Source organism: Fonsecaea nubica, assembly GCF_001646965.1.
Source record: "Fonsecaea nubica strain CBS 269.64 chromosome Unknown Scaff6, whole genome shotgun sequence".
Lineage (NCBI taxonomy): Eukaryota > Fungi > Ascomycota > Eurotiomycetes > Chaetothyriales > Herpotrichiellaceae > Fonsecaea > Fonsecaea nubica.
In genome coordinates this window covers 266,684-279,158 of record NW_019173679.1, presented here as the reverse complement: position 1 = coordinate 279,158, position 12,475 = coordinate 266,684, and the positions used below count along the sequence as shown (strand labels likewise).

The following is a 12,475-nucleotide window of genomic DNA, read 5'->3' as shown; positions in this document are numbered from 1 at the left end:
CAGATCAATGCTGACAATTTCGTCATGTCCACGTCGTAATTGAGAGATAACTGTAATTGTATCGCGGGCATGTTCGGCCATGGCCATTGATAACTATTTGTCTCACCTCGAATGTAATAGTTTTGATCTTGTCCTTGGCAAGAGTGGGCGACGTCATATCGACAAACCACTTTACGCGTTCTTAGACGCCGAGACGCGTCTCGCATAATTTTGAAAATCATATTCAACGACCAACACCATCACCATCACCGCCACGAATCTAGGCCACCACGTTTATTCAGCTGTCTACACTACATCAATCCAGCAGCAGCCATGGCGCTTCTGGTGGATAAACTCCGTCCTCGATCCCTCGATGCGCTCACATACCACAAAGACCTCTCGGAGCGATTAGCTGCCTTGGTATTACTGGCCCCGGCGCCCCGATGAAAATACAAGCTGCTGCTTAGGAGAAATGCGAGTGCTGACTCTACGCGACAGGCCTCTTCTGCCGATTTCCCCCATCTCCTCTTCTACGGCCCGTCGGGCGCGGGCAAAAAGACACGGGTGCTCGCGACGCTGCGGGCGCTGTACGGTAGCGGGGCGGAAAAGATCAAGATCGACGCCCGCATGTTCACGACCAGCTCGAACCGCAAGCTCGAGTTCAACATCGTGTCCTCGGTGTACCACCTCGAGATCACTCCGAGTGATGTGGGAATGTACGATCGCGTGGTGATTCAGGATTTGCTCAAGGAGGTGGCGCAGACGCAGCAGATCGACCTCGGGGCGAAACAGCGGTTCAAGGTGGTGGTGATCAACGAGGCGGACGGGCTGAGTCGCGACGCGCAGGCGGCGCTGAGGCGGACCATGGAGAAGTACAGCGCCAACGTGCGGCTGATCCTGGTGGCCAACAGCACGGCGGGCATCATCGCGCCGATCCGCAGTCGGACGCTGCTCGTGCGGGTGGCGGCGCCCACGGAGGCGGAAATCTGCGACGCCCTGATCAAGGCCGGCAAGAAGGAGAACTGGAAGGTGGTACCGGCGCTCAACGAGCGGATCGCGCGCGAGTCGGGCCGCAACCTGCGCAAGGCGCTGCTCATGTTCGAGGCCGTCTACGCCCAGCACCCGGAGCCGAGCGACAAGACGGCCATCCCACCCCCCGACTGGGAGCTGCTGATCGAGCAGGTCGCGCGCGACATCGTCCGCGAGCGCACGCCGCAGATGATCCTCGCCACGCGCGCCAAGCTCTACGACCTCCTCACCCACTGCATCCCCGCCACCCTCATCCTCAAGACCCTGACCTGGAAACTCGTCGCCCAGCCCGAAGTCGCCGACGACCTCAAGGCCGAGGTTGTCAAGTGGGCCGCCTTTTACGAGCACCGCGTCCGCCTGGGCAGCAAGCCCATCTTCCACCTCGAGGCCTTTGTCGCAAAGTTTATGCGCGTTTTTGAGGGGTACCTCGTCGGGATGGACTTTTGAGGCCGGCGGACGTGGAAATGGAAATGGACATTTAAAAAGGGGAATTGCGCGCATGAGGGCGAGATCGAAGCGAGAAGCTGAGGGCAAGAGATACACGAGGCGGTTCGAGGTCATTGATCACAAAACTTCCTCCGACGCTCTCTATCTATCTCGATGTGTCCATACCTACCTACATACCGACGTGCATACCGCTACGGTGCGAGCAGGCTATACCTTGCCGTGGCAGGCAGGCAGGCAGGCAGGTGTATACTCGGGGAACTCGGTACCCTCTCCCCCTCCCCCTACCTCTCACAAAGAGGACGCCCCATACCTCTATGTATGTGTGATGACGGTACCAAACCAAAACGGAGTTTTTGAGATGGGTTCGTTCAAGCTCGGGCGCAAAGGAGCGGCGTTTTCCCTGGTACTTTTCCTGGGTGCTTTGTGGGGGTGTTTGGTCGTGGCTGTAGTTTCCGTTCATCCCGGAAGTCAAAAGAGAAGAAAAGGGGGTCCATGGAAGTCCAGGGCGGGTTGGAAGATACAACAGATATCTTAGATATCTGTACGAGGTATACAGAGGACACACATTCCCCAGGACGAGGTTTACCTTGGCAACAGGTACGGGACAGTCGCTAGAAAAACAAACAAGCAAAATAAATGGAGCGAGCTGGGCATTTCGGACATGATCAGACCCTGGACGCCCCAGTACCGAGTGGATATGTATGTCCATGTCCATGTCCATGTCCATGTCCATGTCCGGACGGGAACAGCTCAGACCGGGACTTATTACTTGCTATGAAATCCTGAAATGGTGAAAAGAGGTGTACTTTAAATTACACATATCTTGTTCCTACAACCTATCGTCACAGCAACAGCCACCATATAGCTATATCTACGTCTACACCATCATCATCGCATAATTAAATAAATATGTACCGAGCAGTAGATACCATTCAGGGGGGGTATATAAGACAAGTCTATACATCCACACACGTACCTAGTAGTAATTTATCCCATTCTACCTCATGGTTTGATATCATGTTCATACAAAGGTGAATGGGGATGGGCGAACGTCATGCTCTCTCTCTCTCTCTCTCTCTCTCTCGCTTTTACTGCATTTACCTGGCTAGGTACGAAGTACATGCATGGCTAAGCTGCCAGTTCGCAGTTACCGAGACTCGTCTCCATTGTGCTCTCGGACATGCTCATCCCCTTCATCGTCGTCGGCGTCGTGGTGTCCAGCTTCGTGGTTCTCGCCGCCGTCCTGGTCGGACTGCGGCTTGACAGACTCCTTCACCCCCTTGCGGCGTGCCACTTCCAACGCCTTCTCCGCCGCCCGACATTGCGCTTCCTCTTTGCAGGTCGCGCCTTTGAAGAAGGTGATCCTCTCCCCCTCACACATGACTTTACACCGCCAACTTCTCCTCCCCGAGCCGTCGTCGCCGTCGTCGTAGTCGATGGTCGGTTTCGACCCGGTCTTGTCGTTGGTCTTGGTCTTGATCGTCCTCTGCTGCGCCACAAGATCATACTTGCCCGCAAGTTGGGCGAAGAGCTCCTCGGGATGGTGCAAATCGATGTCCTTGTCCGTGGCGAGGCGGCGCACCAGCGCCATGTACCCCATCTTCTCGAGTACCGCTTCACAGGCCGTCAGGTCGCCCTGAGAATCGAGGAAGACGGCGGCGATGATTGACTCGACAATGTCCGAGTAGCATTTCGGGGCCCCGACGTGGAGGAGCTCGCTCCAGGGGAACGTCTTACCGATCGCAAAGCTCTCGAGAATCGAGGAGCGGACGTCCTCGTAGGCAGCCAACGTGGCTCGTCGCTGCAATGGCGCTGCAGGAGTGCCAGTCCGTCGAATGTGGTCGGGCAGGTACACCGTCTCGGTCTTCTCCACACTCACAAACTGTTCTGTGCCAACATCCATCTGCACATCAAATGTGTGGCGGGCAGTTGAAGTTTGGAGAGCGAAGAACGCCAACGTTGCATGGTTGACGAGGGCGTGGTGTCGCAGTGTCATCTCCCCAGGGTCAAGTTGGAGAGAACTGTGAAAAAGCTTCGCGTTCACAATCTGGTCGAGGATAGCGTCACCCAGGAACTCAAGTCGGTCGTACGACGAGAGAGCATCGCCTCCAAGGCTAGACTGAGTCAGGGCTTGTGCCAGGAGAGCATGGCACCCGAACGAGTAGCCGATCAAGGACTCGACCGACTGCAATGCCCCGGCTTTATGGCTCAAAGATGTTTTTGGAAGCTCGAATTTGGCAATATTCCCCAACAAGGGCTTCCATGAGATCTCTTCAATAAACAGCCTTAGTGCCGAAAGGACCTTTGCATCCTTGTCTCCTGGCTCAACGCCGGAAAGACTTGCAGCTCCGATTAACGCTTCAACCACGTCTGCCAATGTTTTGGACGACACCCGACTCTCAGGCAGCTTTTGGGCCTGTACCTGCGGATCGCTGACGCCAATCGACCACTGCCTGCCGGCGAATGGCTTCCGGGTGATATATTGATCCAGTCCCAGGGCGCGGGTTGTTCTTTGCAGCCGCGCATTATTGATGATCCTGGTCCGGTATAGAGTAAGGTAGCTCTCTGGGTGGTTTGGGTGATCGACAAAAACTTGGAGTGAAGAGTAGAACTTGAGTAAGGCGTCACCAAGGAACTCGAGGCGCTGATAGTTTCGACTCCCCGCGGCTGGAGTCGTGATTGCTTCAGACACGAGATCAATGCTGTCAAAGCCAAGGCTAATCAACGGTCCCTTACAGGCTTCCACCGTCCGCAGAGCAACTTCGAGCATGTGCGTGATCGATGGTATGAACAGCATGAGCCGACCGTACTCCACAGATAATCCCAAAATAGAACATTCATCCACTGGTAAGAGTTTGCGCGTAGCAGAGCATGTTACTGGATCATCTCGTGTGGGTATCAGATAGTCCAGCCTCCGGGGAAGTTTGGTTCCGACGATTGTGGTAATGCCGTCCACTGTCTCAAGCTGCGGTGCATATCGGCCGACGCTGTCCTGTCGTGTGTCGAGCTGCCAGACGTAAGGAACCTCACGCTTACGCTGCACAAGATATTGTTTGTGGAAGTCAGAACCCGTCTCGAGAAAGTCTGTCAATGCTGTGGTGCGAGACACCCTCTGATACCACTCTCGAATCGATGGTAAGTCCAGGTCGGGAACGAGAAGGAACGGCAGTTGTTGCTTGTCGAGACCACGTAGTCTTCTTCCAAGGATGGTATCCAGGAAAAGATAAGTTATGTCCCGGCCCAGGTCTGTGGGGAAATCGTGTGCCTCCTGTCCGGCACTCACACTCACTTGTATCCTGCTGGATGGCGCCGTAAAAAGGGGGAAAGATAGTCTGGGGAGTTGCTGGGGGAGTAGTAGAAGCATGGCAGGATAGTCGCAATCCACAGCCTCAACCTGTAGACGGTGGGTATAAACTCGGCCTGTGGTCGCCCATTGTTTCATAAGTGTTGGCCAGGGGTCACGTTGGTTCTGTACGTCGTATTCGCGGTCTCGTTTTTCGATTGAACCGTCGGGGTCTTCTTTCTTGGGCCATTCTGGAGGCAACAGATACTCCGTCACCACTCCGGCGTGGTAGAGCGCCAGATAAGCCTGGAAGGCCGCGTCTTGCTTGGCCTTTCTTTCTGTTCGCCAGGTAAACTTTGACTCTGCCTGGCGCAAGCTCGGAGGAAGAGTATCTGGCAAGACTACTTTCGCCACCAACTCGACGCCAGGCTCGCCCTCAAGGTAGAATATCGGACTTGATTGCTCGCACTCGTCGGTCCGGGGTAGCTTGGCGCAGAATCGACTCAGGAGTTGTCTTGCTCCGCTGTATGTCAATGTGGCACTATGTTCGTGAGTAGACTGGCCTCAAAAAGGGTGCTAATTCCCATGGGAGGGGATGAACGCCGTCTTATAACTTACCCTGTAGACGCAACCCTAAAGATCTCCGACTCGGATTCATCCATGCTCTCGATACGCTGCCGCTCTTCGAACTCCCGAAGAGTATTCTGACATTCCTGCTCCATTTCTTTCTCCAGGGCCTGCCATTTTTGCACCTTGACAGCGTCGTCTTGGAGGATGACGAATCTTGAATTGCTCTGCCGGGCCCTGCCACGGCTTTGGACGAAACTTCGAAAGGTCGGTCGTTCATCGAAACATATCACAAGGTTCATCGCGGGCACATCGACACCTTCTTCAAGCACCGCAGTTGCCACACAGATATTGAGCTGGCCTCTTCGGAATCTCTCGAGGTTGTCAAGCTGAAGGCTTAGGTTTGTAAAATCAAATGTTCCCTTATACGATGGATTGCTCAGTCCGACAAAGGAAAATGCTTTATAGAAGCCTTTTGTGAGTGCGTGATTGTTGAGAATCTCAGTGAGACACCAAGCTGCATGCCTTTCTTTCACAAATACAAGACATCTAAGGTCTGCGCAATGCTTCATTTGGAGGAAGTCGAGGAGAACTCGGACCTTTGGTGAAATGCTGTCTTCCGTAGACATGGTCAAGCTCCCCGACAGTATCTGCTCATGAAGAGGCCGAAGGCAGGATTTGATGAACCGGTGGTTATGAGAAGGAGATGAATTGGAGATTGGACGGTCAATCGTGTGCAACTCTTTCATCTCCACCTTCTCAACGCAATTCTTGATGAACATGTCACACGCCCAGTTTCCCAGAGTCTCTTGTATGCCTGTGCTCGACCGTTGAAATGTCTGTAGTTCTTTCATGGCCGGCGTACAATTCCTGCTGAAGATCTTCTCGAGCTTGGTCTGCGCTTCGAGATCATTTCTTCTGCTGCGGAGAGTCTCGACAATCGGGTCATCATCCAAACGGATGGCAGAGACAACGCTGTGTAACGCCAGATAGTATTCGGAAGGACGTTGCTCAGCGGTACCATATGTCAATCTTATCAGTTCTGGCATGGTCAAGAAGGCTGTGTATTCGTCCAGCTGCTGCAACGGACTTCTGCAAACGGCATTGAGATTCCTCTCCAAAATATCTTTCTCCTGCATTCTGCTCCTCGTGATTGGACTTGCAGACAGGCCAAGTATATGAGGCAGTTCGACCCCAGACCCGGGCTTATTGTAGGGGTGGTAGTGAACTCTCATGATTTCGTTCTGCTGGGAATTCTTGATCCCGTGGTGGGCTTCGTCGAAAACAAGCAATGAAATGGCGGCAAGTGATGACACGAATCCTTGATTGAGCGCGTGGAATAGGACGGCGGGGGTAGAAACAACGACCTGGATGTTATGGAGGACCTGGTCCCAAACCTGCTTGGACGTCCACTTTTCGGGGGTGTCCACGCCGGTGATGAGTCTGAACTGGAAGGCCGGCAGCTGTTGGGAAAGGAAACGGTACTGCTGATACGCTAGGACCACGCTCGGTGCGGTAAACCATATCAACTGCAGGGGACGGTGAGTCAGGAGAGGGTATAGGACATGTGAAATACGCAGACCTTGCCTGGGGAACGTTCCAGTTCCGCTTCTATTCTCAGCTTGGCACTAATGGCAGACCCAACAGATCAGTATCCGCAAAGCAAGTGTTCATGTGTCTGATACCGTGATGGAAGAAGGTAAGCTCGCACATTTGTGTTTTCCCACTCCCAGTGCCCATCTGTACCATTGTCAGTAGATCTTCAATAGAGTATCAGCGCGTGGGAGGAATGAAGAGCCTTACAACAGCAATAACGTTTCCTCTCATGCTGTGGTTGAACATTTCAATTTGATAGGCGCGAGACACAAGTGGCGGATTAGGCTGGGATTCGTCCTCCTCAGAGGTGTCCGACCACGTGTCATCCGAGTCTAGATCCATGACGAATTGACGAGGACGTCAACAAAAGAGCAGAGGAAATGGTGAGATGGAGGACTGAAAGTTAGGTCAGAGAGCCAAGGCATTAAGGAGAAAAGTTAGTAGAATTGACAGAGACGAGGAAGGGAAGATTTCATTGAAGACTGATCAAAAGGAAACTACGGCAAGAAACATCTACACCTGGCATGACTTCATTCCAACCAAAGAAAATGATCCGGGTAGCTGCGTCGAGCGTGACTTGTCATTGCTCGTCTCACTCTGGTGACTCCAAAGAAGCTGAAGATGAAGCTTGGGGTAACGATGCATGTGCTTGTGCTTGGCATTGGTGGCCGACGGATCAACTGATATTCCGATCTATCGGCGAGGCTGACCAATAATCAATCATCTTTCCTGCGCAGCCTTGCTCTCCTGTATCTCCTCACCACCAACAAGAGGCCTCAATAATGAATGGACGAGAACTCGGTAGACGCTGCTCAGAGAGACGTGCTCTGGGCTTGAATTCAATAGCATCCATCAGAATCACAGAGTAGCTGCGCTTCCTCCATCGTCAGTAAACCATCACCGTCCCTGTCATGAGCTCGAAACTTGGCTTCCACGTGTTTGCCAAAATCAGTCTCTGTTCCTTTATCCGCAACGTTGAAGAAGCCCAAGTACTGATCAAGAGTGATGATGTTTGTGCCGTTACTCTTTTTGCCCTTGCTCACAAAGTCGAATGTCGCCTCCAATTCCGCGAGTGCTTCCTGGTCGCGCGTAGCGTGTAGCAGTGCAGGCGTCAAGGTCGGCTGAGGCTTCTCTGTGACTGTGGCCAGAGGCTTGCCGGAGCTGAATATAGTTGTGGCTGAGTCTTCAGGAAGGGCGCGTTTCGTTGGAGGAGGATACCACGTTGTGATGTGGCTGGCACGGCAGGTCCACTGTTCAAACGTCGAGTGCGCCCAGTCGTAGGGAGCAGTGATGGTAGATGTCCATTCTATGTCGCCTTGGTCGATGATCTCCCGGATGACTGAAACTGAAGGAAACGTGTCAGTCATGTATGCATCGCGTCGTGTTAGATGGTCAAGTGGTATAGACTGGCCCAGGGTAAAGGTCGCACCAAGGTTGCGAGACTTGCTTACCTCCTTTACAAGAACAACAAAAGGCGTTGCACGGCTTGTATCCGCAGCAGGGGGTTCCCAGCGAATTATCACCACAGTCTCCTCCGATATCCTCCCGACAGCATTTAGCGGACGCGGCAGGGAGAAGCAGAATGAGCAAGACCGAAAGGATAGTATGAAAAATCATCGTGCACGGTTCAACTTGATAGTGTAGCTATGGTTGAAAGAGGGACCCCAGTCTAGGGAGAAGAACTATCTGATGAAATATGTAGGAGACGAGAAGCTGGTGACTGGTAGCCACTCGTCATCATTGCGGTAGTGAAAGACAGTGGGTGAAGCAGGGTGAAGCAGTTGTGAGGGACACGGGTCTGTCTGGTATTGAATTCTGCCGCTCACCACCCATTCTGACCAAGAGGCTTCACAGACACGTGGAATTCGACCGATACCCTTTTGTCCTCCCACTTGCAGTCGAGATTCAATATCACTCTGGTGTTTGTCCCTACCACTTTTCTCTTCGTGACGGTGTCACCACCACCACCTCGTCGCCATCAAGCACTGCTCAGCTAGATCGGGAAAGGCTCCTTTCCCAGGTCCAAACGTGCCAAGGTGCCTTTTAACTGATCGGAATAGGCCAGCGAGTGACTGGGCTCTGATATGTCCATCGGGATATCCGTCACATCCCACGGGCACCATCACGGGCATCACACATACTCACACACCACGGACCCGAGAAATGTCATTTTCGCCCAAAAGGCGTAGACGGACCCTGTCCCGACCAGCTGTTGACCCTTCACACTCAGCATTCCTCCGGATGGAGATCCGCGCTTTATCCAACGACTCTCTCTTTCCTGTCTCGGGTTTCCCGGGAAGAGGTAAAGTTGGCAAAGATTCTTGACTCATCAAACCTCGTTCTGCCTCGAGTTACTCGGAGCACAATTTCAATACGAGGACTGACTTAGCTAGGCGTGCTAGACCAAAGATAAGGGATGAGTGTGCCTGTGTGGTTGGGTTGGAACTCGTGCGGGGGGAAATATGTTTTCTCCCCTCGAGATCTTGGAGTAATAAAATAATGTATTGTGTATGCTTTGTCGACAATCCGGCGGGTTGCTTATCAAAGTGTCCCGGCCTTCCTATTTGGGCTATAGCCATATCTCTCCCTCGTCTTGTCCCAATGCTTCATGCTGGGCCAAAAAAAAATGTTGAAAGAAATGCACATCTCCGCTGCGTCGTTCGGCATTCAACTGCCGCAGAGATTGAGCCAGATGGTGGAAATTGTAAAGGTATAAAGCTCATCAAAGATGGAGTGGTTGCTTTTTCGTGGCATGTTGTTTGGATAGTACCGAGTAACTCTCATTATCCAGCCTTGCCGAGGTCTTCTTCAATATGGCTATCGCAAAGATGATCTTCTCTCCCTTGCACTTGCTTGTCTCTGCTCTCGTCGCTAGCTCTTTGAGTGCGGCCGGCCCGGCTGCATTGGAGGAGCGTCAGGCATACGCCTTGGTCGGCGACGGCTTCGAACAAGCCACATCCACCCTGGGGAGCTACTACAACTACTGGAAAAAGTTGCCCAATGGAACCTTTGACCTGACCCGCAGCGACCGCTCTCCAGTCACGTCGCCAAAGGTGTTGCCGATGATGGGCGACCGGGCGTCCATCAAGATCGAGCCAAACCGCACCGGCCTGGTCATCATCGACATGCAAAACTTCTTCCTTCACCCTGATCTGTCCCCCGGCGCGAAAAATGGCCGCGGTGCCGTCCAGCCAACCGTCAACATGATCAACGGGTTCCGCAAGCACGACATGAAGATCCTCTGGGTGAACTGGGGACTCACCGAGTACGACCTGCTGACGATCCCCCCTTCGTTCAAGTCTTCCTTCAGCGGCGGCTCAGATCTCGCCAACGACACCTTCGGCAGCGACATGGGCACCATCAAGGAGAACGGCACGACGATTGAGGTTGGCCGCCTGCTGATGCGCGGATCTTGGAACGCCGAGCCATACGGCGTGCTGGGAACAATGAAGGACGAAGGTGTCGCCGCCGGCACCGATTTGGTCTTCAACAAGAACCGTCTGTCCGGACTGTGGGGACCACAGACGCCGTTCGGGCTCTGGCTCCAAGAAAACGAAGTGTCGACGCTGTTCTTCGGCGGCGTCAATGCCGATCAGTGCGTCTGGTCTACCTTGGTGGATGCCTTCTTCAAGGGTAAGAAACATTGGAAAACCTCTCTTCGTGCCTCTTATGCAGAGCCAAAGCATTGACCATGGATAGGCTATGATGTGATCTACGTCGACGATCTCTCTCAGACAACAAGCCCACCTTTCGCCCAACAGATGTGTCGATACAATGCTGATGGCTATGGTAGGTCCCCATCCTCGGAACGTTGGGTTGGATGGAAGCTGACAATTTCTGCAGGATTTGTAGCCAACAGTACCGCCGTATTGAAAGCACTTGGATAGAGGAAGATGGATGTCGTCAAGCTGATTAAGGAGTGTCAGTCATTGGGCGGGGGACCCACGAGATGTCTATTTGCTCTGTCACATGGTACCTGGACGGACCACTTCAGGGGTGGCCCGAAGGCACAGCCCGCCGTTCAATAGCCGAGAGTCGAGACTCTGGACACTCTATAGACACATACTGGGAAAGCTCTCGCCACCAGCCTCGGTCACTGTGACCACCTCTTCCTCTTTCGTTAGCCAAATGTGACATGTCTCTCGGTGCTAACGTCGTGACCGTGAGCAGTCAGTTCTCCTTGACTATGTCGTTGGGCCGAGCTTGATGATATGAATCCCCTCTGTTAGTCTGAGACAGATGCTTTCAAGGAAAGAGGCCAACAAAAGCAGATCAAATAATAGTATCCCAAATGAACCTTCTAGACCTCTGGTCTTATCCAGGATCTCCTGACGGGGACGCAAGGAACATGGCGACATACCCAGCGAGTCTCGCCACCGTGATGGGGTCAATCACGGGCCACGTTTCCTGTTTCCAGACGGGTGTACTTTCCTGGATGATCTTACAACACGGCGTTACGCCCAGATTGATGACAACGACGGATAATCACAGTATCGTAGTATTGTGTGTGGCGCTGTCCGCGAGATGAAAGGATCGAGATGGGCGAGGGGTAACCATGTACAAGCAATGATATAACTCATTCGCCATTGCCTCCCGAATGGCTTGGGGATTAATCTGGCATACTACGATCTCAGCCTCATACACGAGGTGTGTTATGATTGTCGGAATAAGGCTTGAAAGGACCGTTGGCCCAGAAGCAGGCCCGTGGAGGATGGGGGCCAAATGGGGAAGAAGTCAAAATTGATTCCCTGGAGAACCACTGACTTGGCGACCCAGATACCAGGATCCCGGTTCTTCAGGACCATCAAGAATCGTTCTTGGGCCAAATGGGACAGCTCCCCTCCATGGGCATCTCGATGAATAAAAGTGCCATAAATAGAATGATCTGCTTTGGGTATAGCGCCGTCTGTAACCGCCCAGTCTAGACCCACTCTAGCTCCATGTGGCCAATCAGGCTTCTTCCCCTCATTCTGCAGGAAATGCTGCCTCTACCAACCATGCGTCGTCGTCCACCTTCGACCTCCAACGCCCTGCCAACACGTCTCAGCACTATCGATCTCCGCCTTTGATGCTATTTTCCTGCGCGTCTCGCTGGCTGCAGCCTCTCCGTGCCGTGGTATTGGCCTGCACGTCTTCCTCAAACACCCCGGCTATGCCCTTTCTGGCTCCTCGGCCTCGCCCACGGCGGCCAGAACCAATCGACACCGGGTCGATATGTCCATGTCCCAATCCGTAAAAGAGTGCGTGACATTGCTCTCCATCCGCATCAAATTCTCCCACAGGGCCTCGAGCGAGACGCCAATGCCCGTCCTCACAGGCGCTTGCACCGCTCTCTCTTTACCACCACCAAGTAGCTCTTCTCTTTTCCTTTGTACCTTCCTTTCCCACCTTCCCCTCCTCACTATTTTCCCCTCGGAAACCTCGTCGCTGCTGAAGTTCGCTGGTCGCCGTCAGCTTTCTCTCGTTAGCCAAATTCTTCACAAAACGTGGAACGCCCATATATCCAACGCGCGACCGTTGACCGGCGCCCGTTTTACCGCTATTAATAACACACAGTAGTTTCTTCGAACACAC

At 53.2% G+C, this 12,475-nt stretch overlaps 4 protein-coding genes across 4 annotated transcripts; 2 read left to right on the top strand and 2 right to left on the bottom strand.

Annotated features, from left to right (window-relative positions):
- Nucleotides 1–312: 312 nt before the first annotated feature.
- On the top strand, nucleotides 313–1,455 carry AYO20_01495 (replication factor C subunit 5; the record flags this gene model as incomplete). The annotated part of the gene is made up of 2 exons (XM_022639801.1): nucleotides 313–399; nucleotides 478–1,455. 2 exons carry the CDS (start codon nucleotides 313–315, stop codon nucleotides 1,453–1,455), a joined length of 1,065 nt encoding a protein of 354 aa, XP_022504189.1.
- A 1,147-nt stretch (nucleotides 1,456–2,602) lies between these two features.
- AYO20_01494 (hypothetical protein) lies at nucleotides 2,603–7,243 on the bottom strand (the record flags this gene model as incomplete). Its single annotated transcript, XM_022639800.1, has 5 exons — nucleotides 2,603–5,279; nucleotides 5,357–6,834; nucleotides 6,882–6,892; nucleotides 6,946–7,045; nucleotides 7,109–7,243. The coding sequence occupies 5 exons, from the start codon at nucleotides 7,241–7,243 to the stop codon at nucleotides 2,603–2,605; spliced, it is 4,401 nt and encodes a 1,466-aa protein (XP_022504188.1).
- A 497-nt stretch (nucleotides 7,244–7,740) lies between these two features.
- Nucleotides 7,741–8,268, bottom strand: AYO20_01493 (hypothetical protein; the record flags this gene model as incomplete). Its single annotated transcript, XM_022639799.1, has 1 exon — nucleotides 7,741–8,268. The coding sequence occupies one exon, from the start codon at nucleotides 8,266–8,268 to the stop codon at nucleotides 7,741–7,743; it is 528 nt and encodes a 175-aa protein (XP_022504187.1).
- A 1,446-nt stretch (nucleotides 8,269–9,714) lies between these two features.
- AYO20_01492 (hypothetical protein) lies at nucleotides 9,715–10,788 on the top strand (the record flags this gene model as incomplete). Its single annotated transcript, XM_022639798.1, has 3 exons — nucleotides 9,715–10,534; nucleotides 10,601–10,690; nucleotides 10,745–10,788. 3 exons carry the CDS (start codon nucleotides 9,715–9,717, stop codon nucleotides 10,786–10,788), a joined length of 954 nt encoding a protein of 317 aa, XP_022504186.1.
- Between the last annotated feature and the right edge of the window lie 1,687 nt (nucleotides 10,789–12,475).